A 27,785-nucleotide genomic window follows, 5' to 3' on the forward strand; every position below is an offset into this window, starting at 1 on the left:
TATTTGTGCAAACCTCAAGGTGCTAGATGTAATTTATCAAATCACAGCAGATTTATGTGTAATTACACTAAACCTTAGAAGAGGAGAATGTAATTATCCCTAATATATAACCAGAAAAAATAATAAACAAATATGTTTAGCCCAATCTCTTAAAAACAATTAAGTTTACTTACTTTTTACATACGATTTTAACTTAAGTTGTTATATTTTTTACAGTAAATTATATTTTGCAATTCAAATTATGCCCATTTTTATATATTTGCATTTAAACTTTTTTTTTTTTTGCGACAACTTGTCATCTCAACTTTGTGAAATTTGCACTTTACCATATATGATCCTTTCTTTGCTTATTTTTTTATGAAAAAACATCATATACTATGCATATGTGAAAAATATCACATCAAATAACTAATAAATATTACATGTGCACTGCATATGATATTTTTTGACAAACAATTTGGTAGAAAAATAGTTATAAGTAGCAAAGTGCAAAATTTCATAATATTAAAATAGTAAGTTGACACAAAAAAGAGTTTAGATATCAATGTGTAAATGATCACAGTTCGAATGCCAAAATATAATATACTCTATTTTTTATTTAATTAATTAGTCAAACATCGTATGATCTGAAATAGCCAAAAGTGTAAATAGGTTGCGAAAATACCCGTCGTGGCACGTCGTTTTTACATACATATAATAAATAATCTAATATTCAGACTTTAAAGTATATTGTAAATAACAATAACAAGTTACATTTCAAGGGGAAAAAGAAAAAAGACAAAACAAAAGAAAATCAACTTAAAGGTATCATCCACAGAACAAAAGAATTCGTGCAGTTTTATTAAAATGATCATGAAATCAATTTTGCAAAAAAACTTAATAATTATTATAACCAATTTTTAAAATAATCTAACAATGTACAATTATCATATTTAAAAGTTGATGTCACCGTATTATTAATCGCTGTTTATTAATATAAATAACATATTTTTATATTAATACATATATATATATACAATTTTCGTTTAACGTAACACCGACTCTCTGTAAAGTCTTCGGTGCGGAAATAAAATAAAATAAAAATCTTGAATATGGATACATCAAACTTTTAAATGTATTGTTGTCCCACATGATGATGACGTGATTAATATTAATTAATAAACTTATTAATTAGGGTTTTGGAATAATTAAAAAATGATGGTGACGTGCACGTCTTTGCTTTTATTTTGTTCTAAGCTGGCAGTTTGCTTTTGGTCCCTTCAATTCTTTGACTCTTCCTCTATTTGTTCTTTTTTTATTTATTTATTTTTTGTCACACTCATTAGTGGGATGTTGACACTTGCCGACTGTTTCATCACACACACGAACGAACATTTTTTTTCGATAAAGGTAATTTTCATTAAATAAAAAGAAGTACAATAGTACAATACAACTTATTTAATTTAAGCAGTTTTCTCGACAGGTCAAGGAATTCACCATAAACACACGTGTTACATTTTCGGAAAATTATTAGCCACTTCAATTATGAGTTATGTGCATAGTTGTTAGAAATAAATTAAAATAGATATTTAAGTAATAATATTATTAATTTTTGTAGTTTTAAAAAATGCCTAAAAATATATATTTTAAGATTAAATTGATATAAATATTTTGATTTATAAAAAATTGACAAATAAAAATAATAGATATTGTAGGAAAATTTAAAAAAATTGCATGAAAGAAAATAACAACCAAAAGATAGTTATGAAAAATTATAATAAATGAAGAAGTTAAGAATAATTAATTAATTAAATTAAAATTTTAAAATAAATAATGTTCCAAAATTAAGTGAGAAACTCTCACTTAATATTTGTGAATGTCTCAATCTATTTGTCTAGGAATTAATGAAATAGGTAAACATTCTTTATTAATTAGTGGAGTCAGAAAAGTTTAAACGACTTATAAGTCCTAAAGCTTTATTTTTTAAATTAGGCATATTTTTAAGATACAAACGTGAGGTTCGTATACGAATAATACCTTACGTAATGAATTATCGATTTCATTACATACCACATTATATATATATATATATGTGTGTGCATGTATATATATACATACACACACATCATAAATTCAATTGCAAAAATAAAGAAATTAGTATGTACATGGCTAAACTAATTATTTAAATATCTTATTAGTTTATACATATATTTTTAGAGCTTAGATATTATTTTAAAAATAAAATTTTAAAATGTCTGAATGAAATAATATTATGAAGCTTATAAAATATTAATAATGACGATTTTGTAATTAATATGATCTAAAATGGAAGAGTTTGTTAAATTTTTTAAAAATAAATTTGAGTGGAATTCCATATTTTATTTTTCTGAAAAAAAAAAAAGAGTTTATAAACTCCTAATATTTTATTTTCGGATCTTGTAAATTGATTCTTTAAATTTCACAATCACTTTATTTTATAATCTTTCAAATATTTTATAATAAAATATTTTAAAAAATTCATAAACTTACCTAAACACCCCTTAATTGTAATTAGTGGTAAATCATTATCTAAAAAAAATCAAAAAGTGAAAATTTTGATAGTTAAGGAGAAAAAGATTAGCAAAATATTGCAAAAATTCAAAAAAACAAGGAAAAAAAGAATATTATAATAAACATCACAAACATATGGCATGGATCCAATTTGGCCAAAATTTTAAAATATTGATTATTAATTTCCTAATTTAATTGCAAAATCTCAAAGAAATTAATTATTACAAGACAAGTAGAGTTGCGGTCATGATTTTCCACTTCTCCATAAATTATGGATGAAATTGAGGAATTTCGACCATAAAAGTCAAATTTGGGCACATCATATATATTAATTTTCTTACCATACTATATATATGATATTATTATAAATATTATAAAGTATTTATCAAATATATAATCCTATAAAATATTATGGATTAAAAAGTTTCATTTCAACCTATGTTTTGAATTAATAGATATTATAAACTTGTTGAAAATGCTACAGAAAAATTACGAAATTAAAGAAACACATATAATAATTATATAAAAAAAATTAAAAATCTTTCACTTTTTAATTCAAGTATATTCAATTTAATTTTGTATCATTTATGCCAGCCAAAACAATATATTTTTATGTAGGTAGTATAACTATATATTTGGAGTTTATATTTTGATTTAGTTGCTATTGAAATTAAATAATACTATAGTATATAATTTTTAATTATATGTTATAAAATATCTTTATTACATTGACATAAATATATATATATACATACGTATAATATCACTAATTTAGATTAATATTAAATCAATTATCACTAAATAAAATATTTATACGTAACACAAAAATTTACATTTTTATCGCGCAAAGTACTTACGAAATAAATATTTCACTAAAAAATTAGAAAAAATAAAAAAAAATTCTTCAAAAACTCAAGAATTTCGTTCGAAAAATAAGAAAAACAAAGTGTTTCGAAAGAAATTAGATAAATTTGAAACTAGCTACCATCTATTTCTATTTCCAAAACATCAAAATGGAAAATTTTCCATAATTTTGACGAAAACATATATATGGAAATTTTAAACCATGTAAAATATCATCTCTTAATTCATTCAAAATTATGAGATGACGTAGAAATCATATATTTCAGCAATATATATATATATATATACATATAATCAATGCAATAATGCATTTGTCATCATGATATGCATGACCATGCGCTCCTCAAAAACTATATATATATATATAATTTTCAAAAAGTTTGCATTTTTTTATATATTTTTATTCAAAGATGATTTTTCATTTAATATATATATATACAAAAAGTGTATAAAATAAAGTTCTATATATGTATATATATAAAAGTTACAAGTGTTTTCTATACATAATATTTATACATATTAATGAAATATTAGATATAACATTACTAATTTTGTAGTAAAAGAATTAATCCAAGATTATAATATTGTAAAGTGTCTAAAGATTAATTAACTTTATTTTTTTAATTAATTTCATCATGTATATATCATATAAAATATATACGAGACATCCAAATATTCCAAGAATGAGATTATAATCTCAAAGAAATGTATTGGTAATTATAAATTACCAATTTCGTTTGTATAAATTTATTAAATAAAATACAAATTTTATGATTACATGTAAAAATATTTAGTGATTCGACTTTTACTAGAAAATCAGCGTGTATATATTAAATAAAATACGAAATATTCAATTGCGTGACGATTGTGATATATGTCAAATCAAGAAGTGTCTAGAATTTCACCAACTTTAATTAAATAATTATTCACATAAAAGTTTTCAACAATGGCTCAATGATGAAAATACTTTCTCCACTTATTACACATAGAATATATAGAATTCCTCTTCCAACATGGAAAGCATAAAGAAGAAAAGCACTTCAAAACAAACAAGCACAAAGACAAACACAATTGTTCTTATTCATATTCTTCATGTCTTTACCACATGTTACATTAAATTCCTCCAAACATATATATGTGTCATGGAAAAAAAACAAATGAACCAAAAAATATCTTACTAAAATGTAAGAATTTTAATTTATAAAATATTTCGGATAAATTTAGCAAAAACCCTTTTTCTATTACTCCTCGAATAATTCGAAAAAACTATACAACAAAAAATCAAGAAACATGAAAATTATTATTTTTTTTTAAAAAAAAAAATAATCTAGTGAATGTGTGTCTAACCTTGTAGCAATATAGTGATCATTCCCCTCTATTTGCCATCTTTTGTTGCTTAAACTTTCTCAAGACTCCTTCCATGGCTACATCGAATGCGTCGTTTATACGCCCCAAATACGTATTCGGCCTAGAATACAATAACCTAGGCAAGAACTCGATGATGGTCTCCCTCATTTTTCTGATCTCGTCTTTGGTATACTTTTCTAGGACTTGTTTAATGATGGATGTATCGTTTCTGACAACGTTGTGGTCGATGAAAATGGAATATGTTTGTGCCGATTTAGGCAAGTGCCATTCGTATTGATACTCGGTGCTGCCCCTCCAAAAGTAGACGGGTATGGAGCCCGCCAGCATGCAGTCGAATGCGGATCTTCGAGTGAACCCATCTCCTTTGGGTTGTAAGCAAAAGTCCGAATCCAGAAAGGCCTCGAGTATCGCTGGAGCTCCATCATAGCAATGTGTTATGGAGCAATCGACTACTCGACACGAGCTCGATTCGTTTTTGCAGTAGCTCATTAGTACTCCTCGGAAGTCGTTCTGGATCTTCTTCCGGGTCGCCCCTACGAAAGTAAATGGGCTGGCCCGTTTTCTGTCCCGGATGAAGCTCTGCCATTGGCGGATGTCGGGTTCGGATCTCGGGTGGAATGCTGTCGGGTAGGGTACGCTGATTTCTAGCGGGTCCCATTGACTTCTCTCCACTGCTAGACGAAGAACATTTTTCATCAATGGCATGTAGATGAATTTGGTCCCCCACTCGTCGTCATTGTCGGTTAATCTGCGGAAGTCCCAGGTGAGGCGACCCAGCATGATGAAATGATCCGACCCGTTTGAGTTCTTGAAGGGCCGCTGGGTCTTGACCCATTTCAGCATCTCCTCGCTGTGGAAGTCGCGATCTTTTGACGTGTAATTGAACCAGAGATACTTCCCGACGGCAAGGCCGACGTAGAACGGGATGTAAAACGCCGTCGCTTGATCCTGATTCAGCGTTCGGCATTTGTAGCTCATCATTCTCTCGTGGTATATGACTTCCGCGGCGTACATATCGGTCCAGTACCAAGCTGGGGTGAGGTTTGCCGGGACAACTCCCTCGAGTCCGGTGGCCGGAGGCCCGAATCCGCCGTTGGAGACGGCGTTGCAGCGGGAGCTCCAGGGGTCTAAGTCGTGGCAGTTGTCGAGGAGGTCTTTGTTGAACATGGGGGGAAGATCGTAGACATATATGCGGCCGTATCTGCAGGTATCGTCGTAGAGGGGGGCGGAGGCGGAGGCGGCGGACTCGAAGTCACGGCGGTGGGAGGAGGGGAGAGGGGGCGACGGAGAAGCCCGGTTGAGGAAGAGGATAATTAGGAGCTGGAGGAGGACGGTGACGGTCAGCCATGCACAGTGGTGGCCAGAGATGTGGGATTTGACGGAGTGGATGGTGGTTTTGAGTTCCAGTTTCTTGGATTTCTTAGGGGAGTGGTGGTGGTGGTCGGCCGGCGGCGGGGGAGGGGTTGTGGTGGGAAGCATGGATTGGTGGTGTTGGCTTTTGGGGTTTTGAAACCGAAGTTGGTATTATTAAAAAGGACGCGTTATAATATGGAAAAGGAGATCTTAAGAAGGTTTCGAGTGTTGAAGGGAAAAGCAAAGAAAGTTGATCTAGGGGTATTTTAGGTAAATCACAAAGTGAGGGGTATATTAGGAATTTTGAAAAATTAATAATTGCCTTGAGAGATGTAAGCATATAGCTATTTTTCAAATGTGGTTGTTAGTGAACAATAGTGATGTCATGTAATTTTCACAGGCGGTCACATTATTTATTATTTTCACACTTAATACATACGAAAAAATATCTTTTCAGAGATCTATGTAATATCAAAATCAAACATATCAGTAGATAATTACAAATTCGACCCTCGTACTCAAATTCTATTTTCAAGAAATTCATACCCTTATCTTTAATTTCCAAAACTACCCTTGATTAGATAATTAATTCCCACTCCAAGGGCATCTAGGGCTATTGGATTCCTTCACATGGAGCCCTAGTGAGAAATTATAGTTTAGATCATAGTGACAATTAAAATAAAGTATATTTAATTGGTTAAGGGAGAAATGAGCAAATATTATTTTAATTAATTAACATAGTTTGTTTAATGTTCACAAGGACAGATCATGAGGAAGCAAGTGGAGTAACATTATTGATGTTTGAGAAAATTAAAGAAAAGGTTATGGTCTCAAGATCAAGAATTAATTATTTTCCCTTTATTTTTATTATTTTTAAATAAATTGTATTGGTGTAATTATCATCAAGACAAAGACTAATTGTAGTAGTTGGCTAAGCTGCAAATCATGGAAGAGGCTAATAAATATTTCAGGGTAGATTTTGATGAATTTTGCCACTATATATATATTTAACATATTGATTTCTTTTTCCATTGGAAAAGTTTATTATATTGTTGTATTAATTATTAATATTTCATATGTAATAAATAATTAAATTAAGTATTGGTTTTTCAAAAATAAAATTCTTTTTATTTATGTAAAGTATTTTCAAACCCGTACAGCCAGCGAGAGACAGAATCTACCGTATTGTAATTGCTCGGTGAGAAATATACAGTTACAAGATGTCTGGCTAAACTTATTTACAACATCTTATATATAAACTCACACGATATTTTAATCCAAAACTAAGTTTCTGAATTGTTCGAATAAAAATAAAATTTTGAAACGTGTAAGATGTTATTAATGATAATTTTTTAATTAATACGTCTTATTTTTTGTAAGAGGGCTTATTATAGTTCCGTAACATCTTATTTTCGAATCTTTTAAGCTTATTTGTTAAACAAAAAAAAATATCAAAAAACACTATAAATATCTTATAAAGTCTCAAACATTTCAGGGAATATTCAGAACAGCTTATAAGCACATCCAAACACACATTCCCATTATCGTAAATCGATTCTTTTTTCTTTTTTTTCCATTTTGAGGACAATGCAAGAATTTAAATGGACTAAAAATATATATGTATATATATATAACATTTCATAATTATTGAATTTTAAATATTATTTAAGTTGAATTTCTTTTATTGTAGCACACAATAAAGGTGTGAGTGTGAGCCAACTATACACACACACACACATATATATATATATATATATATATAGGTAGGTCATTGATTGTTGAGTTAGATAATTTACCTATGGTAGAGGGCATAGCTATGTCTTACCATTAACATCCTCACAATTATTTCTTCATATAATTTCTGATGGTCCCCATTCACTCTCTGCATACAATATGTCTTTATTGGGTACTACTAATGGTAATATCACTTTCCACCCCCCACACAAAAAAATAAAAAAAATAAAAAATAATAATAATATTTTACCATTAGCTTTTGGATAAAATAATATAGGAAAAAAATATTTTACACTATATAAAGAAAAAATGCAAGAAAAATGTTTGAAAAGATGTATATCATATGGTTTCTATATATGTATAAATCAACTGTTTCATAAGCTCCATGTACACTATTAAAAAATGATTTAATAGTAATAAAAAAATTAACGTCGAGCTAATTTATATTATTTATTTATTAATAAATTTAGAACCAAATGTTACTTGCTAACAGATTTAGAAACAAATTATTTAAATAAATGTTAAATAGTGTAAATTAGCAACAAAAATTTTACTAGTTAATTAATAACTCGATGCTGATTTTAGCATCAATTTTTTCGTAACTATTGAGCCGTATTTCTTGTAGTGGTATACGAATTATAGAAGCATGCATATATATAATTATTTATTTATCTATTTATTTATTTTCCACGTTCTTGTGGAGTGTTTCTGATTTAAAAAACAGATAAATGTTAAATTGGGTAGTGTTTAAAAAAAAATACTTCAAAAATAAGTTTAACTGATTAAAGGGCGTCGTTTTGTCCACATGTATTAAAAAGATACTATTTTTGCTTGATATTTGCACTTGTCCTTTGTTAATAATAAATTATTTTTCTCAAAAAATAATATGTTTTATTTCAATTGTTATATTTCATATTTATTTTATGAATATTTATAGATTATATTATTAAAATATTGAATAATAATAAAAAATTGAACGTTTAATTAAGTAATATAATTTTGTAATCATACACAATAAAATGAACATGTATGATTGGCCAAAAAAATATTTTTTTTTATTAATTAATCACAACAGTTTATTTTATATTTTTATGATATATGGATAATATCAGATAATGTAGCAATTAAAACATAAAAGTTTTAAAATATTAAATATGTGAAAGCATACATTTTGTTATTGTTAAATTTTTGAAAAATTCTAATATCAACATAAAAGTGCTTTTTTTGGCAATTTCAAAACTAGAAATTAACAATCCAAACACCTCAAAAGTATTTTTTCGAAATCAAGAGTTGAAAAACGCTTTTCAAAAGCTCTCACAATCACTCTCTTATATTCACTTACATATGCATTTTGTCTCTTTAAATTAAGGTAAATTACACGACCCACTCAGCTTGAGATAAATTTAAATTATACAAATATCCCATATTCTTTGTAAAATTATAAGTACATTCGTCGAAATTGTAGTTGTAATTACAAATACCACACCTATTCAGAGCAAAAATTTACAAGTACATCCCTGCAACTGTAATTGTAATGAGAAGTACTATCCCTATTCAGGGATAAAGTTCTATAAGTACACGCCAAAGGTAGAACATATCAACACCCGTTGTTCCGGGACACAGTTTTACAAATTTACCCTTTGATGTAAACTGTATCGATATATCCTCAACAGATACATTATACTTATAATTTTATAAAAAGTAAAAAACATTCGTGTAATTTATTTAACTTTAACGAGTAGAAACTTATGTAATTAAATATATATAGTTTGTAGGGTATATTATATTAACATTTCTTGAAACTAGATTATTATAAATACATCTTTTTTTTTTTGTAAAATTACAGCTACATTCCCTTAAGGGTATTAGTGTAATATTTTTTGATGGGGTGTTTTTGTAAACTTTGTCTTTAAAAAAAATCATAGTTAAAATTTTCAACTGTATTCTTAAAGAGTGCTTATACATTGTTCTCACCGATTTCTGGCCCTGATGGATGGGCAATTCTCCTTCAGGGCTGGCTCATTTATGACACTGAGACATAGCTTCATTTTATGGCTTGCGATCCTACAACGCTTATCTACTCTCGACAAGCCTTGGCATCAAATTGATGATCTATCTGGTGTGCTCTGTGGCCAATAGGAATTGGAAACCCAGACTATCTTTTTTTCAGTTATCCATATGCTAAGCAGTGGCAGAATAAACATATGTTCAACTCCGCCAACAGACTTCTCTTACCAGCACTTGTCTGCTTCATTTGGCATGAACGTAATTGCAGACGCTTCCAAGGGACAGCCACCAGTGAGGATCTCGAATTATAAGTGCTGTTTGTACACTATTTTGTTTTAATGAAATTTACATTTCCCGCAAAAGGAATTTAAAATCATGTAAAAATTAAAATGTCGAATCGTGTTAAAATTTTAAGAATTAAAAAAAATCATATAATAAAATGGCTAAATATTTTATTTGAAATTTTATAAATTCTTTAAAGAAAAAATTACCAAAGGGCTCGTTAGAGTTTATGAGTCCTCAAACATCTGATAATATGTTTTGAGAAAAGTTATACCATTTAGGCAAACGCCCTTTTAAAAAAGTGGAAAAATAAATTTATTTTAACTTTTTTTATTAGCTCACGTTAAAATGTGGTTATTATTAGTATTACTATTATAATTTACCATTAACAAAAAAAAGAGCACATATATATGTGTATATATATATATATATATGAATTGATTGTTGATAAATTAGGCCTATCTTACCATTCACATCCTAGTAATTATTCACATATGGACTAATTTTATGGTCCCCCTCTCCCATCCACAGTTGGATAAAAATAGAATAGCAGAAGTGGTCAATATCATTCCACAAAATTAATTTATTTTACCATTTTCATTTTAATTAAATACAAATAAAAACTGCAAAGCAAATGTTTGAAACTCTTTCATCTAAAATTTGTATTTTCAATCAAAATAAACATCACAAATTGGAATAGAAAGAGTATGTGATTCAGATCATATTACTGCCAACACTGTAAAGAAATCAAGTCCATCTCAAGCCCCATGAACCATGGCCTACTGACTACTTTGGGACTTCAGAGTGTTAATTGTCATGCTCTGTGCTAATGCTATTCAACAACACTAGAGTCTTGTTCTCAAAGCAGATATAGCAATTCTTTGTCTCAAAATGTTGAATATGCCATATACATAATTGCATCACTACTTCAGATTACTACCGGTATAGTCAGTTCATGTATGATTCGTACCCATAATCTCAGCGGGAACTTAGCCGTAACCCTTAATCTTGAAGAACAAGACAATATTTTACATGGATGGGCAATTTCAAAGATCGAACATACCTGCTCTATATCTTTACTCGGTATATCAATGCGTAAGGATCATAGTGCTCACGTGCATGACAAAACGTAAAAGCAAGTAGTGAACTAAGTGTATAGTTTTCAGTTGAAACTGAACCCATTTTACTGAAATGAAATGAAGTTAATGAACAGCAGATGTGGTGTTCAGATTGACTAAATAGATCCTGATAAACTATGTATGCAGTGGAGTAACATCACTGCCCCCTATGTATCATAGTAGCGCTAAAGACCAAATAAGGATCTAAATTCATAACATGACGAGATCAACTATAACATGCAAAGACAGTCTACACTTTCGGCAAAAAAATTAAGCCTCGTCACTGTAAAATACATGGCTAAATTCTGCATACCTTGACGTAACTCTACGTGTTTCCTACCATTTCTTGGTGCCCTATGGAAGAACCCACCTTCAGTCAGAAGCCCATCTGGTTCCACACGTCATTTGAGTCCATTTCCACGTTGGCGCTTAGAGAAGTTTCCATTTGGAGTGCTCGTTTCGTGCATGGGGGATCCATGTGCAGTTACAGTTGCACTTTGTGATGCAGTTACAGTGGCACTTTGTGATCCGGGCTTCTGATCTTGACTCATGCCGACTGTAGGAACAGGAGCTTGTCTGTGATGGTGAGATGTGTTGTTCGGGCGAGTGATCACATTAGTTGGTGGTGCTCTACCTCTTTGATGTTCTAAAGCCAAGACCTGAAGCCTGTGGCGTATCAGTGACTTGAGATAGTTTTTAGATGGCTGATCTACAACCATTTTGTTCCCGTTATTAGCCTGCTGACTAATGTTGGCAGCACTAACCATTGTAGCAAGCGAGTCAACGGGTTCAGATGGCAACGGAATCCCGGACATACCATCGTACGATAGGATACAGGCAATTGCATGGAGAGAAGCCGCAAGATGTTTCGGGAGAACTCTCTGTGGATTTGTTACCTGCAAAAACAGACAAATAGTCAAGAAATTGTTTTATAAATCACAAAAAGTGCGTCTGAAGATTCCTTGCCAACAAAGCAGAGTTTTAGTGAGAGTTGCAAGAATATAATAATTACTTTGAAGAAAATTGCAGCAGAAAGTCTCTCCCTCAGGCAGTAGATTTGAGCAACATCAAGAGCTGTGGACTCAAAGGGAAGCCAACGATCAACAAAGACTTTAACAATATTTTCGGGCGAGGACATAATTTTCTCACCACGTTGGAGGTTGGACAATTTATAACTCTCTGTTTTATCTTCATCACTACCGTCATCAGCATCACCATCTTCATACTCACTTTCATCACTATCATCATTATTTTCACTTGCTGGAGCCACTACAATATCCGTTGCCAACAACAACAATGGGAGTGCACCTATAAGACTACAGTTTCTAACATAAAGTCCCCCATCTCCACGGGTTATCTCATCAAATACAATCAAAGGTTCAAAACTATGTTTCTTATTTGATAGCTTGGCATTGGTTGAATATGTGTGCAGCCTGACCTTATTTCCATCTACAGTCTCTACAAGGGACCCCTTACCATGTGGAATCACTCTCCCGACCATTGGATACAGACCAGCAACAACCACAGCATGGAGTATGCCTGGATCGTGTGCATTCAGGCTACAACGAGATGCATTTTCTGGTATAAAACCATTCCTCTTTAGTTCAGCCTCCAGTTGCTTTCGCATCGCTGATAGCATCCGCATCGTGCCTGAAGATAAGAAGTACTGAGAACAAAAACGGGCTTCTTCACCTTTTTCCTTTGCCGCTCTCCAACACTCGAAGGCAGCTATTATAGCTAACTGGTGGCCGTTTCCACCATATAATGAAGCCAGCTCTGCTTTCGCAGCTTGGGCTCTCTTCTTTTCATTAGGCTGCATGGGTAAAATGAATGGATTTTTATGGTCAGAAGCACAAGCTAAAGTCAGCGCCGGATCGAGACAGTTCAACAATATTGCAAGAAATAGCATCTTGCTTGTTAGTGGATGAACAGGCAGAGACCCAAGCTTCTCTCCAAGTTCCGTAAGTTTCTCATCGAGCGTCAGTGCCCCGATATCTTGAAGAACGATGATCGCATTACGTATTGTCTCATAAACAGGTGGGTCCAACGTCTTCTGCAAAAATTCTCCAATGTTGCAAGATGGATCAATGAGCTTGACCTGTAGAGGGAAACAAAAGCAGCATTACAGGATTTGGAAAAAATTAGAGCAGTGATTTATTGGAGAAACTACATGGAATCTGATCGTGAACTAATATTTTCTAGTCCCGGAAACATGGATGAGTTGCATACCTGCAAACATAGCTCTTCTATCGGCATCCTCTTAATCTCAGGAACTTGGAAATCTGGCAGTGAAGCAGCCCGAAGTTTTGAATAAAGATGATAACAAATACCTGGTTGGCACCGTCCAGCACGACCTTCTCTTTGCTTTGCACTTGCTTTTGAAATCCAAGAAGAATGAAGAGTTGACACATTGTTATATGGGTCATAACTTTTCTCTTTCATTCGTCCACTGTCTATAACATACACAACATCATCGATCGTAACAGAAGTCTCAGCAATATTAGTTGAAAGAACAATTTTACGGCATCGAGGAGGAGGGCGCTTGAAAACTTTCTTTTGCTCCTGTAACGGGACCATAGAATGAAGAGGAATAATTAGAAACTTAGATGGATCCTTGAAGAAAGGATTAGCTAGTAATCTCTCTCTTGTTCTATTTATATCATCCCAACCCGGAAGGAAAACAAGAACAGCTTCATTCTTCGAGTCATTACATATTCTCTTCAGTAGTTGTTCAATAAGCACACAATCAATTAGTTGAGGGTCAACATTTGACAGGTATTTATCAAGTAAGTTTTGCTCCTCGACAGAGGACGTAACCGTTTTCCCCATTCGCTTTTTAATAACTTCAGCAGCTTCCGCATGATTGGCTTGTTCAGCGTAATCAAAAGCAGTCTTTCCTGCACCACATCGTAAATGGCAGTCTACACCAAGCGAGAGAAGCATGCAAATATCGCCAACTCTTCCTTTACCAGCAAATACCATCAGTGGTGTTATTCCAGTTTTAGAGTGCTGGTAATTGAAAACCTTTGGATCTCCTTTAGAAGATATTAACTCAAGAAGAGGATCAAACTCATCATTTGATAAAGCCAAGTCAATAGCCTCATCAAGAGCAACTTGGCTTTCCTCAGTTAAGAAAGAACCATTGATGACCTCATCATGTTTCTTCCATGTAAGGTTATTCTTCTCATTTGATCTGACCATAGATAGCACATCCTCCAAGTAGAAAGTTTTTACCTGAAAATCTAGTGTATTAGAAATGGCATATTAAGTCAATAAGGGAGCTATCAGCACCATATAAATGGGAAGAAGGAACTCACAGGATAAGTAAAGCCTGGTACTTGAATGACTGGGCAGCCACCAAAATACTGTGAAAATCTCTCTGCATCAATCGTGGCACTCATTAATACCTGTTCAAGTTGAAATGTCCATCAAACTTAAGAGTCCAAGAAACATCTGAAAATATTGGAAGGTATATAAAAATGGCAGATTTTTGACCTAATAATGTTAGGACGATACTAACCAGACGCAAATGAGGATATGAAGGAAGCATGTCTCTGGAGAGAACAGTAATGGAATTAGCAGTAATACTAGATGTAGTAATCAAAATGTAGATATCACATACAAATTACATATTATATAATAAATATGCAGACAAATTATCAGCTAGATGCATATTAAAAGATCACATTTAAATGCTTTAAAAACATTGGTTAATAAACAAGGTCAGTCATTGCTACATAAGGTTGATACAAAGATAAATCACAAGAACCTCATTGCGCGAAAAAGTACAAGTTTGTGATCCACATAACCAGAAAATTTCATCATAAGCACCGCACCTGATTATCGCAAGCATGAAATCAGAGAAGCGATCCCTTTCATGAATTTCATCCTAATAGTCAAAACAAGTTTGTCAGGTACAGACTCTGTTGGGAAAAGATATAAGAAATATATGGGCTGAATAGATTGGGTAAGCCTTTTTCACCTTGAAAAGAAGTACAAAACATGAATAGACACAGCAAAAACAAGTACACAATTACAAGAACTTTCAGAAAGTATTGAGTCCAACACACAGATGTCAAAACACAAAAAGGAGCACACCAAAGAAATAAGCAAGCAAGAATATCCCTTTTTCTTTTATCAGAGATGAAAGCAGTCAAGAGCTGTCACCTCACTAGCATACAACCAAGAAAAGTTCTTCAAAATAGTCTGATCATATTGAGACGCACTAAAGAAATAAGCAGGCTACAATGTCTCCTTTTCTTTTCATCACCAACCAAGCTTCTCATCCTAGTAGTTTATAGGTGACCGAAATTCTTTGAACAAAACTGAGCTCAACTAACAGCAACAAAAATCAAAGTACAATATGCAGCCACTGCCAGAATTGAAGCCAAAATGAAAATGTTTTAAGGCGACAAAGCTGTCATAGAGAGTCAATAGGAAAAAGAAATGGTTTGATTCCCATTTAACATATAGTAACGAACAATCACCAGATAGCAGATACTAAATGAAATTGTTGAAGTCATATATAAATGTGCGAGAAAGAGAATAATACCACAATTATGTGGGTTATGTCAGAGCCAACATTTAGCGTCTTTTTTGGAGCCTTTTTCTTCTTTTGACCACTTCCTCTATTAACCAGAACTCTCAACAAAACCCCATTGGTACAGAAGACAAGAGATGAATGCCTCCCGCCTTTGCTCTCAAGCCGAATCTAGCATTTTCAATAAAGCAGATAAAGTCATTATAAAACGGCAACTAGTATATGATACCAGTGATAAATATAGCACTGGTCATCCTGATGCATATAGGGTCACATTTGCCATATTCACCACTATCATCTTCCTGAATCAACTAGCGTATTTCCTGATGTCAGGTAAAGACGCTTATGCTCTTTAGTATCTACTAATTAGAAAGAAAGTTAGTTTTATCCTATATACTACCCCAAAGCTGAAGATTCTTGGATTGACGGCCACGACAGTAAATAAAGTATTATAATCAAGCATATATTTGTTTTGCAATCATAAGGACTGGACCTCCTTAAGCATTAAGCCTTCAGCTAGAATATTGAACTACTGCAGCACCTGTACATAGGACATGTCTAACTACTTTTGAACTGTCAGATGCATTGTTAGCTCATCCAACTTAGTTTAACAATGTAAGCCGCAATAACGCAAAAGCCACTGCTAACCACAAAAACCAAGAACTGCAACTAAATATTTTGACAGACTATTTGCCATATTCGGAAGATCCAATCCTATCAAACTTCAAGTGAAATCAGTTTGTCAAAACATCTGGTCAGATATTATCATCAGAAATTGACTAAGATCCAAACATGTAGTGCACCTGGGTCCAATCCAGAAATATAGAAGACAATTGTGGGAATATCCCTTTCTCTTGTTGATGTTATATCAATTTTATTCAGAAGCTTACTGGGAGTCACCTATTATCATTTATCACATGGCAGGCTCCTGCTGCACTATGTACTGTTAAAATAAAACACTTACGCATATTACATGATTGGTACATGTGAAGATGCTGTACACAGGGCAAAAGTTCAGTTTTATTGTGCCTCTTAAGTAGGTCATAAAATTTAACTGGTCATTCTGGAGATTTGTAGGAGGAAGACTCCTACATCTGGAGCTTTATAGTACTACAGAATACATGTTTTCAATGATATTAGATTTATTTCAAAACAAGATAGAAGACCTAGAAATGTCAGAAATTAAGAGTTGCCGGACAATCTTTAGAGGTGACTACCACTTTAAAATTTGTTCAGTAGTACCTTATATCCAACAGAATCCCCAATATCTTCACCTCTCTCTGAAGCAATTCTTTCAGCCACTGCATTGGGAAATAGACATGCACTCACATTAAAAAATCAACAAACAAGATGAAACAAGTATAAATCCACGTATCCAAAACATAGACAGGTTACACCACCTGATGTGGCAGATATTCGACGTGGTTGAGTACAGACTATTTTGCATGTCTCTCCTTTACTCCATGCATGATCCAGAAGAAACTGTGGGACCTGAATTATTCAATTGAAGATAAAATCCAGATGTAACCTTTAAAGAAACATGATTAAACTAAAAGATATGATGCAGCAATTCAGATGCGGATAAGCCACAAAACTTTCCGATGGGTTCAAGGTAAGATATTACCACATGGCTTTCCAGAAATCTTACAATATAAGAATTATCACCAAGAAAATATTTCTTTCAAAACACGATCTAAAACTATTGTATATTGTTGAACATAAAATAATTATACAAAATAAACAATTACTTACAAGATTATTTAATTTTTCTATGGTTGGATAACCCAATTTTAGAAATGGGTCACTAAAATATATTCAAGTCTCAAAAGCAACAAATAAAATTTTCAATTGCAATGTTCTTTCCTAGTTGACTAGAGTTGGAACTTGGAACTTGGAACCTGGAAATAAAGCAACAACTCTATCTTCAGCTAAATCATCTAGGACCATGGATTGAATTATTCTGTTTTATCAATCACTAGGACCAAGAAAGTCAAATCAATTTCATATCCAATGCAGTGCTTCTGCTTGACCCGATAGACACACAACACAAGAGAATCATTTATAGTTATGATTCCATTTCAGACAGGAAAAGGGCTTCAGGGACATTGTTAGAGTGCATAAGAGGAATTTTATTGTAAAAAACATATGATACTTCTCTTATGAGTATCCTCGCATGATCTCAAACACAGTTTCCCTTTGAAAAATTCTATAACCTAATAAAAGGTTTATACTTAGTCCCAGTTTGCACTCTCTCTTATTCTACGTCCAAACGAGTTCAATAAATTTCATGCACTCAACTAATTTTATCACTTAACCTTGAATTAACATATAGAGACTAATGCCTTATTTGTTTTCATTTTCATTATTCTCATTTTCGATCTGCTTGACAACATGAAAACATTTTTTATTTTACATGTTTTCACTGAATACTTTTACCATCTTCTCACCTCAATCACTATTTAAAAAATATTCTTCTAATAATGCATTGATAAGATATGACCATCAACCGTAAATCAATGAGAAAATAAAACTATCAGTTTCATTCAAACAAAAGTGCAATGATTCAATACCAAAGAACAACATCATCAACTACCAAAAGCATTTTCTATACATCTTTCCACTCAAAAACTGAAAAATCAGCATACATAGGATTTGGTTCTGCATGTATAATAATCAACAGACACATAGACACAACAGATAAAGAAAAAAATCAAGAAAACAATAAACCACCAAATTATAGTATGACTGGCACTAGTAGTTGATAAACCATTGTCTTTTTGGTGACAGAATAAGACATAAAAGAAGAAAACAGCAAAGAGCGGAGAAAATAGTCACCTGTGTTGTTTTCCCACATCCAGTTTCACCACATATGAGCACAACCTGTTTTGGCAAGATAAAACAAGCATGAATTATAACAAATAAACAAAGTGAGGTATTCAATTTCAGATTACACCATGGCAATATAACACCCAACAGAAAGGAAGGAAAAAAGAAAAAAAAAAAAAAAAGATGAGCTAAATCAGTCTGCTGAAACGACAGGTTATCAAGCTTATAAGTGAAGTAAAAAACAAGTCTTTCTTCTCTAGTTTTAGGAGTCTTTTATCAAAAGATATCCAACTATTTCATTGTTTTGAACTTGATAGTTATAATCATGGGATTTATGATCGGAATTCAGACTTCATAGCAATGCAAATACAACATCTGTCTATAATGCAAAACTACATGTGGGCAACCTGATTAGACTCTATCGTGGATGTAATAGCATCCTTGAAAGATGAAATTGGAAGCTTGGACCTCTGCGATGTGATCTGCGTAATGTGGCCATAATTACTCGTTATAATTGTCACAGTTAAAACATGACGCACATATATGTAATAAGAGTACGAAAAGACTGGATTCCGAAATGAAAAGAGGCAATAACCTGTTTTAAGTTTGCGTCCCTCTCTATTCTGGAAGCAAGTGATTCTACCTTTTTTTCAATTTCAGGCTTGGTCATTACCGGTCTCCAGAACATATCATCTTTCCTTGGTCCTACTTTATCATTCCCACTACTTTCTCCAAGTTTATTCTCAGTCATGTCCACATCCTCAGGGGGATACTGAGAAAACAAATCTTGTAAAGCAGCCTTTGCTTCTTCAGAAAATTTAAAAGAACTTCCCTTCCCTTTTCCTGAACCTACTTGCTTTTGGATCTTATAAACAGACACACAACGTTGCTTCCCCCGCCTACAAGATGTCATTAATTAGGGGGAGAAAAAAAGTGCAGCTCATATAATTGAAGAGGACTAGTTCATATTAACTTCATCCTACTCATAGCTTACCCAGAGCTTTTTGATTTCATGCCCATTTTCCTGCATATCACATGCACTACTGCTCGATCATAATTTGACAGGTTTTCTTCAAATTTGTACACTGCAAAATGAAAATATTTGCAGATAAATCCTACTCCCTCATAAGATGTTACATTATGCATATAGTTTTGTGCATCTATAAAGTTCATGGAAACACCAGAAACTGGCTTGTAGAGCATTACCCAAAAGAAAAACTGGTAGTTTTCTTAAGTATCTATTATAGAAGGCTTCATGCATAATTTTCAACTTCAGTTTTGGACTAATGATATCAAAAGTATTTTTAAGCCATTATCCAACCACACAAACTATGCTCTTAATTTCTTGCAGGCTACTGAAAGTCTTTACTAAAAACTATTAGTTGGTTAGAGATTACAGTAATGCATTAATGGCAAGAATAACAGATAAAAATCATTGCACAGCCAGCATGATATTCATGTTCAATTAAAACCAACCATCTCCATACCCACCATGTTTTAGATACGAATGGTTCCAACCCCTTCAACTTACCATGTTTAAATAATGTTACAACCCCCTCCACATCTAGATTTAACATGAATACTACTCCTATCATTTTCTACCAGAGCATCTGATTGCCCTCATGTAAGGTGTCTGAACCATCTCAGTTGGTCTTGAAAAGTGGCGTACATGGAAAACCAAACAGAGTGCAGTAATAGCTGAACTATTCTAATCCGAATGAGCATTACTGCATGAGACAGTAGATGCTCATATAAAGTTGCCATACAAAGCCTCGGAAAATTATTGGAAAATAAAATCTACAGGTGGTCGTAAAAAGGTCTCCCACCATAACTCCAATCACAGGCAGTATCCAGACAAGATGACAAGCTGCCCATGTTCAGAGTATTCATCACTGAAATTAGACCAAAACAGACAGTAACAACTGGGTACGCCAGGTGCCTTGTAAACAAAATTCAGAATATGAAATTTCAGTATGGAGCAACTCCTCAATGGATCAAGCATTTTCGGAATGGAAACAACTAGATGGATACAAGCGCTACCATGCCAATGAACATTTAGCATACTAACCAAAAGCTTAGACTCTCCACAAATATAATGTTGGATATTTGTGTATATTCGTAAACCCACATTGCAGCTATATATATATGCATGATAAATTTCAAATGGAAAGGGTTGAAATATGGAGACGAGTAATGAATTGATGAAGAAAACATATTTCATAAGTAAAACAGGATGACTTACAAAGATGTAGATAATTCCTAAGGGAAAGACAATTAAAATAAACGGTTAAATTCCCATTTCATATTTGAGTATTGTTCTTCATCAATGGGAAAATATTGAGGACGCTGATCCTCAACTAATAAGGAATGGGCAGCGGTCACATTAATAATCAAAGTCAACATGAATCAAAAAACAAAGATTAGAGAACATAGTGTTTGCAACGTGCAAAAAACTTTTAAGGCATAGGTCGATCAACAGCGGCAGAAGTATAGACAAACTTATAAGAATACAAATAGCTCCTAATAGCTCGAGCAATGAAGAACTGAGTTAAAACATTAGAAAACAGCACAAGAACTCAACTTCAATACACATAACATCATCCAACTAAATACAACATATTCCATCAGACAAAAAAGAGAACGAAAAAACCCACATTTTCTTCCACTTCTTTCACCATGAAAGATTCAACCTTTCAACATATCACTGACAAAGAATGTCCCCTATGTTTTCGTCTCTTTAACGAAAAAAGAATAGCAACAATAACAATAACAATCTTCTTCCCTTCTAAAAAATTAGACTGTTTTTTCACTCACCCTCATCTTTGGAAGCCTGAAACTGCTCAAGAATCTGAGAAATTCGAATGCGGGTGGCTTCAGCAACTCTTGGAAAATTCGGTTCTTGTTCCCCCTTCTTCTGCTTCTTCTTCCCTGCCCCCTTAACAGATGAACCCGGACCCATTTTTTTTAAATTAATTTTTTCCTCTTCAATTTCTTCTTGTGGGTGGGAATTGAAGATTAAACTGTTCTTCCCCGATTTCTGATAAAGGGATTTCTCAGTCGAATTTAAAGAAGAAGGCTGGAAGAGATTGAAGAGAGGAAAGATTTTGGAATGAGAGTCTTCCCTTCTTCTCCCTTTCTTCTTTCCCTAACTAAGGCGGTTTTTTTCTTATTGAGAGGGTTTCTTACTCTAAAGAGGGAAATCGTACTTTCTTTTTCTTTTTTTCTTTTTCTTTTTGTTTTGGTGAAATCATAATGTGTGGGTATAATTTAAATTTTTATTATATTTATTAAATTAAACGAATAAAAGAAAAATAAAATGTATAACTAATCAAAATGATAAAGCAGATAAAATTTAAAGTTATATAAATAAAAATAAGGGTTAATTACAGTTTATTATCTAAACTATGATCGTTTTTACACTTTAACATCTAATCTTTATTTTGTGTTAATTTACCATTCCAATTTTACGAAATTTTTTACTTTTTTTATTTATAACTATTTTTCTACTAAGTTTTTTGTCGAAAAAATATTACATGCAATGCACATATAATATTTAAGGATTATGTATATTTTTTGCATATGCGCAACATGTAATATTTTTTCGGTAGAAAAATCAACAAAAAGGAGTCATATATAACAAAGTGCAAATTTTGCAAAATTCAGATGGTAAGTTAACACAAAAAAAGTTTAGATGATAAAATATAACAACGAGAATAGTTTGAATGACAAAATGTAATTTATCCTAAACATAATTAGCTTCATTACGCAACACTACCAACTCATAACAAGACAATTAATTAAACTCTTTGTTTCCTGGTCTGCTTACCGGAAGGTAATATAGTGTTTTTTTTCTCCACCAGCTCGATTTCACCATTTATTGCATAATGTTTAAACAAATTCCCTTGAGATGCCACACTACCTCATCAATCTCATTTCACATCATAGCCCGTTCAGTTTACATCATAGCTCTTTTCATTAGCATCATAGCTCTTTTCATTTCATTTTGCCACACAGGTTATTCAACAACATCAAGGGGCATTCGTATCACAATTATATTCAATTTCCACTACTCCTTCGTTTTTATATATCATCATTCTTGTAAATAACTAATAACGTAAAACCACATATCAATATATTTTCATTTACAGACACCAACAACACATTATTCCATAAATGTAATATTCCCATGCATTTTTTAATTCACTTTTACAACATAATCATTCAAATTAAATCATTCCACAAATGTAATATTTCAACCAGGCTCATTCCTTTGCTTTTCCAGAGTAGATTGAGTGTTTACCCACCGAGGGCTAGATCCAACCCTTTCATTCAGTCGGATTTGGCCAGTATGTAGTTTTCTCCTCACCCATTAGTAAAAAAATTGAAGTCATATTTTGGGAAAGTATAATACTAATTAAAAATGTGAATGAGAACTTGGTTGTGATTGTTATGACGTTGAGATTACGTGTATATATATTCAGCAAGGACTGGATTATGCACCATATTTATGTATATATAACCAGGATTTAATCTAAGTATGATATTTAGGAGAGATACATTTATAGTGTTGTTGGAGGGTGCTACTTTTGGTGGTAAATACTACTAATTAATTAAATAAAGAGATAATAACATGTACACTCCAAACTTATGGTTTGTTTACGTAAATCATCCCTACTTTTGCATAATTACAAAAACCACCCATGACAGCCAAAAGTAGGGTCAGTTTATGTAATGATGGTGATGTTTTTGGAGATGTATGTGTAACTTTTTAGAAAGCGGGGTGATTTGTGTAAATGATGTCGATTTTTTTCTCGTGAATATATGTACAATTATCCAAAAGATATAAGTAGTTTGTGTAAACAAATCATACGTCAAGAGATGTAAATGTAATTATTTCTTAAATTAAATAAATGATTATTTATTAAAAAAATATATATTTAAGAGTATTTTGGTCAATTCATATACTATCTACCAAAACTAGTTTTTCTAAGATCTTGAAACAAGAATGATTTATAACCAATTGTTATTATTTAAATCATGCTATTAGATATCAAACTTATAATATTTTTTTATAAATGCCCTAATGAATACTTATATCACATTACATGTCTCTACTTAGTGCAATTTTTAAAGATAAATATATTATTTAACCCCAAATCAGTTCTGTGTATTCATTTAATTTATTATCTCATATTTGAATGATTAAATAAATTTGGTTACTATAGTAGTAAAGAGTAATAATAATTCATAATTATAGTCAGATGTGAATATTCATTGTTTCACAATTAAAATACACTTGAATATAAACATTGGATATTTGTCTCGATTATTGTGAATAATTTATTGTAATAATTATTTATCTCACTTAACATGATTTTATTGTAATGTGAGGTTAATGAATTTAATATGACGCGAGTAATGCTAGTCAAATAGATTTTGGACTCAAATCCTTCGGGTCAAGTCTGTTGCAAGCCCAGAACAAGGGATTTGCAAAAAAATGTTCGCGCTTTAAATAGTTAGTAAATAGTTATAGAAAAATAAAATTGAGCAAGATAAGATAGCAATAAATGCTTAAAAGTGATAAAAAAATGGAGCGGTTTCATGCGGATACTTGTGCAGAATTGTGTTACCCTTAATCCAAGGGGAAGACCTTGCTTTTATAGTCATTGTCCCAATAGCTGAAGAATGTGACCCCTTGGTATTCAGGTCGATGGTTGCCATGGATAAGCTCCCTCAGATCTAAATGTGATTGGCAGGAATCTGCAACGGTTCCTGCTAGTTGGGGGAACTTTGCTCAAATAAGTCTCTTAATGAATATGTCTCAAATTCTCAGGGTGGTGTTGGGATATATGGATAATACGCCCATATCTTCAAGTCTTGTCGTGATCTATGTATCTCTCTTCTCTCTATTGTGGACGAACAGTCTCCTACTATTAGTGGAAGGCCCTAATCTATCAGCCAAATTGGTGTAGGTCCATGTCTTCTCATACCTCATATCTTTGGCCCCGTGCCTTCAAGAACTTCTCCTTAGGCTTCCTCCAAATTAGGCCTCTTCTTGGGTCAAGCTCATTTTAGGGCATCATTCAGTCCCTCCCCCTGAGGAGGAGGGTTTGCTTTTCCTTATAGTAGCGAGCTTCCACCAAGATATATGGTTTGGGGGGTCCATTCATCTTTCTCCCAGAAATGGAAACCCCCTCACAAGATCGTCCTTCACAAAAAGGTGAGATAGATTTCTTGGAACCATGGACCTCTTGTCAGAATGATTTTATAGCTACTCTTTAGCGTGCATTGGTACCTGAGCACATGGTGCAGCATTTCATGCCTTTGCGGCAACAATTATTGTGTAATTGTTCCAATGGAAAGCGGTTACTTGGCCAAAACGTGGCTGTCACCCCCACCTTAACTCCTTCTCCATCCTAATGCAACCTTCATTCCCCTATTCACTTCTTCCCCATTATCTCTGAGGAGAAACACTAAGCTCTTGAACTTTTCATTTATCGATTATTATTCTCATAAGTTTTATTTTTCTATCTTAGTCGTTGTTGATCTTCTATTTGTGCTTCTTACCTCTCTTCTTTTCTTAGGAATTTTTGCTTAAGTTTACAACTTTTTTCAGTTTGTTAGTGGCGTCTTTCAATGAGTCAGTGAGGTTTGGTGGAGAATAGTTAGCCGACGTTGATACCACTTAGGCCACATCTAGAGAAAATGGCCCTGGATTGTCTTCTTATAGGGGGCTCAGCAGAGGAGCCTGAGAGGCTGCTGTCATGCAGCGCCATTTGGTCGATGAGCCTTCTGACATAGAAGAGGAGACCGTCAGTGAAAATGAGGAAGATGCCTCATCAAGGGATAAGGAAGAGAGACAAAAGTCAATAGCCGTCAGCGAAAAAAGGGATATAGTGGCTAGCCTATCTTGATATATAGGGTTCCCTCCTCCTTTTCGGATGTTGATGCTTATCGATTGTCAGAAAACTAAGTCATTGTCGAATGCTATACAATACTTCTTCCGCATCCAGAGAGCCAGCCTGATACCCCTTCCTCCAAACTGCTTATTATTTTTCATTGCTCAAAATTTAAAGCATGTCGTCTCCCCATTCCTTCTCTATAAGGGAAAGGAGCGTAGAGCTTCTGCTCTCCGTGAGGATCTAAACTTTGACCTCTATGACTGCTGGGGGTTGGTTTAAAAGAGATTTCTCTCTCATTTTGACTTGAACCCTAAGGAGACCCCTTAGAGGAACCAATAAGAGCCTTAAGGTACTCCCATTTCCTCATTTTTTCTATATGTGTTTACTTTTAAAGAGTTACCCTCTTACTTGGGTATTTTTATGTTTGTAGAGCACATCCCATTCAACAAGTTGTTCAGGCAAGGCATTCAAGGTAGCTTGGGGTGTCGCCAGGCAACTCCTGCTGCAAAAGTCTGGAAGCATCCTAGCTTCCAGGAATTTCTCGAGAAATGCTAGAAAAGAGGTATCTCAGGGATCATACAAGTGAGCAAAGAGGAGTTTCTCCAGCCAATCTTTGGCAGCAGTGCCCCTCTAGGTGGTTACACGATCTATGACTGCTCTTCCTTCTCGAGATGCTGGAGGGTTTCCATCGGTGCTAGTGATTTTCCCGTAATTAGATCCTTTACACGTATCAATCTTGTCCGCGAGAGAGTGAAGGGAAGTCCCAGTTGTTCTCTAAGCTCCTGCTAAGGTTGTTACTACCATAGGACAAGTGGTTGTTGGCTTCTGCTTCCACGGAGGAGCTTACTGGTCTCATATCCTACCATGTTATGAAGGTATTTTCTCAAACCTTTTTTTGTTGTGTGGATTTGTTAATGACCATCTTAACCCTCTAGTTTTTCTTGTGGCTTTCTAGACAGTAGTGACGATAGAGGAGTTACTATCTCGCCCTCAGGCTACGCCTCCTCCTTCTCCAGCAGATAACTAGCGGAAGAGACTAGAGGATCATTTGGAACGCTTGGTGCCGAAGGTGGATCGAATGAAGGAGGCTACAAAGGAACCCCTAGGAAATGCAGCTGTCAGAGAAGGGGACTGAAGGCTAAAATAACAACTATTCGACTTGATTAAGAGTCAAGCCGATGAAGGTGAGGGAGGATGCTCGATTGGACTTTCCCAACTCTGATGAGGGTCAGTGGTATCTGGAATCCTATTGGAAGAGTCGCATGCTAGACTACCAGAAATCAGTGGATTTCCAAAGGAGGTGGCCAACATCAGGGGACTCTCTTTTTTATGCGTGGATTTACAGCTTACTAGAAGTAATTTGTTGATCATGAGTATCCCTTTCCTGAGATGGAAGTTCCATTTGAGGCTACCCTAGAAAGCGCCCCCAATACTTTCGTGACAGCCCCTCCAACATTTGCCCCTGAATTGCCTCCAACAAATTCAAGTAATAGGGTTGCCCGTCTCCTTTTTCTTCTTATTGAAATATTTACATTTCTTATTAACATAGCTAGAAAGTATTTTTTAGATGAAGATCTGGAGAATATCCTAAGGATCCTCATGCAAGAAGTGTAGCCCCCCCCCCATGCTAATGTGCTAGCTTTCATGAAGGTGGATGCCCCAAAGGAACTTTCCCCAAAGCCGCAGCCCTAACCCCCTCAAGAGTGTCAGCCCTCAAAGAAGCGAACCCCCCTCTGAGCCAGAGAAGATCCATCCTGTGGGGCAAAAATGATATGTACCTCCCCCACCTCCCCTAGAGAGAGAGAAGATAAAATAAAATTGTTGGGATTCCCCCCATATTTCTTGGGGGATGAAACAATTACATCTTTTTGTTTGTTGAATATTCCCCCCTTCCCCCACTCAATTTGATTGGGGATTTATATGCATCTACCTATTTTTCTTCATTGCTTTTATTTGGTGGTTTGCCGCCTAAATTGCTTACTTGCTTGTGATTGAGTCTTGCCGCTTGACAATGTATACCTCTTTTACTTAGCCTTATCCCCCTTTGATTTTGTTTGAGTGCCTATGGAAGGGACGAAGCGATTCAGAGAGAAGAGTGTATGTTCAACACAAGAGTTTTCTTAATGTTTGTATCTGCTTAAAAGCATCAGTTGCTTTATGAGTAAGGTGGCTACTTTGAGCAGGTTTATTTTTTAAGGTGATGCATGCCAGAAAGCAAAGCTTGTTTGTTTGTGAACACATACCTAAACACTTGTGTTGTAA

At 33.6% G+C, this 27,785-nt stretch overlaps 1 protein-coding gene and 1 pseudogene across 1 annotated transcript; both read right to left on the minus strand.

The window, feature by feature from the left end:
* Positions 1-4,451: 4,451 nt before the first annotated feature.
* LOC105178670 (xyloglucan galactosyltransferase XLT2 pseudogene) lies at positions 4,452-6,529 on the minus strand (annotated as a pseudogene).
* A 4,767-nt stretch (positions 6,530-11,296) lies between these two features.
* LOC105178669 (DExH-box ATP-dependent RNA helicase DExH6) lies at positions 11,297-21,796 on the minus strand. Its single transcript, XM_088876335.1, has 14 exons — positions 21,436-21,796; positions 19,616-19,706; positions 19,217-19,520; positions 19,029-19,103; positions 18,631-18,675; positions 17,196-17,286; positions 17,038-17,096; positions 15,808-15,966; positions 15,092-15,144; positions 14,776-14,809; positions 14,573-14,662; positions 13,485-14,489; positions 12,268-13,353; positions 11,297-12,151 (listed from the first exon to the last, which is right to left on the minus strand). Exons 1-14 carry the CDS (start codon positions 21,578-21,580, stop codon positions 11,657-11,659), a joined length of 3,732 nt encoding a protein of 1,243 aa, XP_088732461.1. The 5' UTR covers positions 21,581-21,796; the 3' UTR covers positions 11,297-11,656.
* Between the last annotated feature and the right edge of the window lie 5,989 nt (positions 21,797-27,785).

Source organism: Sesamum indicum, linkage group LG12, assembly GCF_026168435.1.
Source record: "Sesamum indicum cultivar Baizhima isolate 11 linkage group LG12, ASM2616843v1, whole genome shotgun sequence".
NCBI classification, from domain to species: domain Eukaryota; kingdom Viridiplantae; phylum Streptophyta; class Magnoliopsida; order Lamiales; family Pedaliaceae; genus Sesamum; species Sesamum indicum.

Excerpts from the sequence above, each read along its gene's own strand:
- LOC105178669 (XM_088876335.1), bottom strand. The coding sequence starts at position 21,580 with ATGGGTCCGGGTTCATCTGTTAAGGGGGCAGGGAAGAAGAAGCAGAAG. Across the intron at positions 19,521-19,615 it reads ATGAAATCAAAAAGCTCTGG|GCGGGGGAAGCAACGTTGTG; the intron begins GTAAGCTATGAG and ends GACATCTTGTAG. Across the intron at positions 17,287-18,630 it reads GATGTGGGAAAACAACACAG|GTCCCACAGTTTCTTCTGGA; the intron begins GTGACTATTTTC and ends TGAATAATTCAG.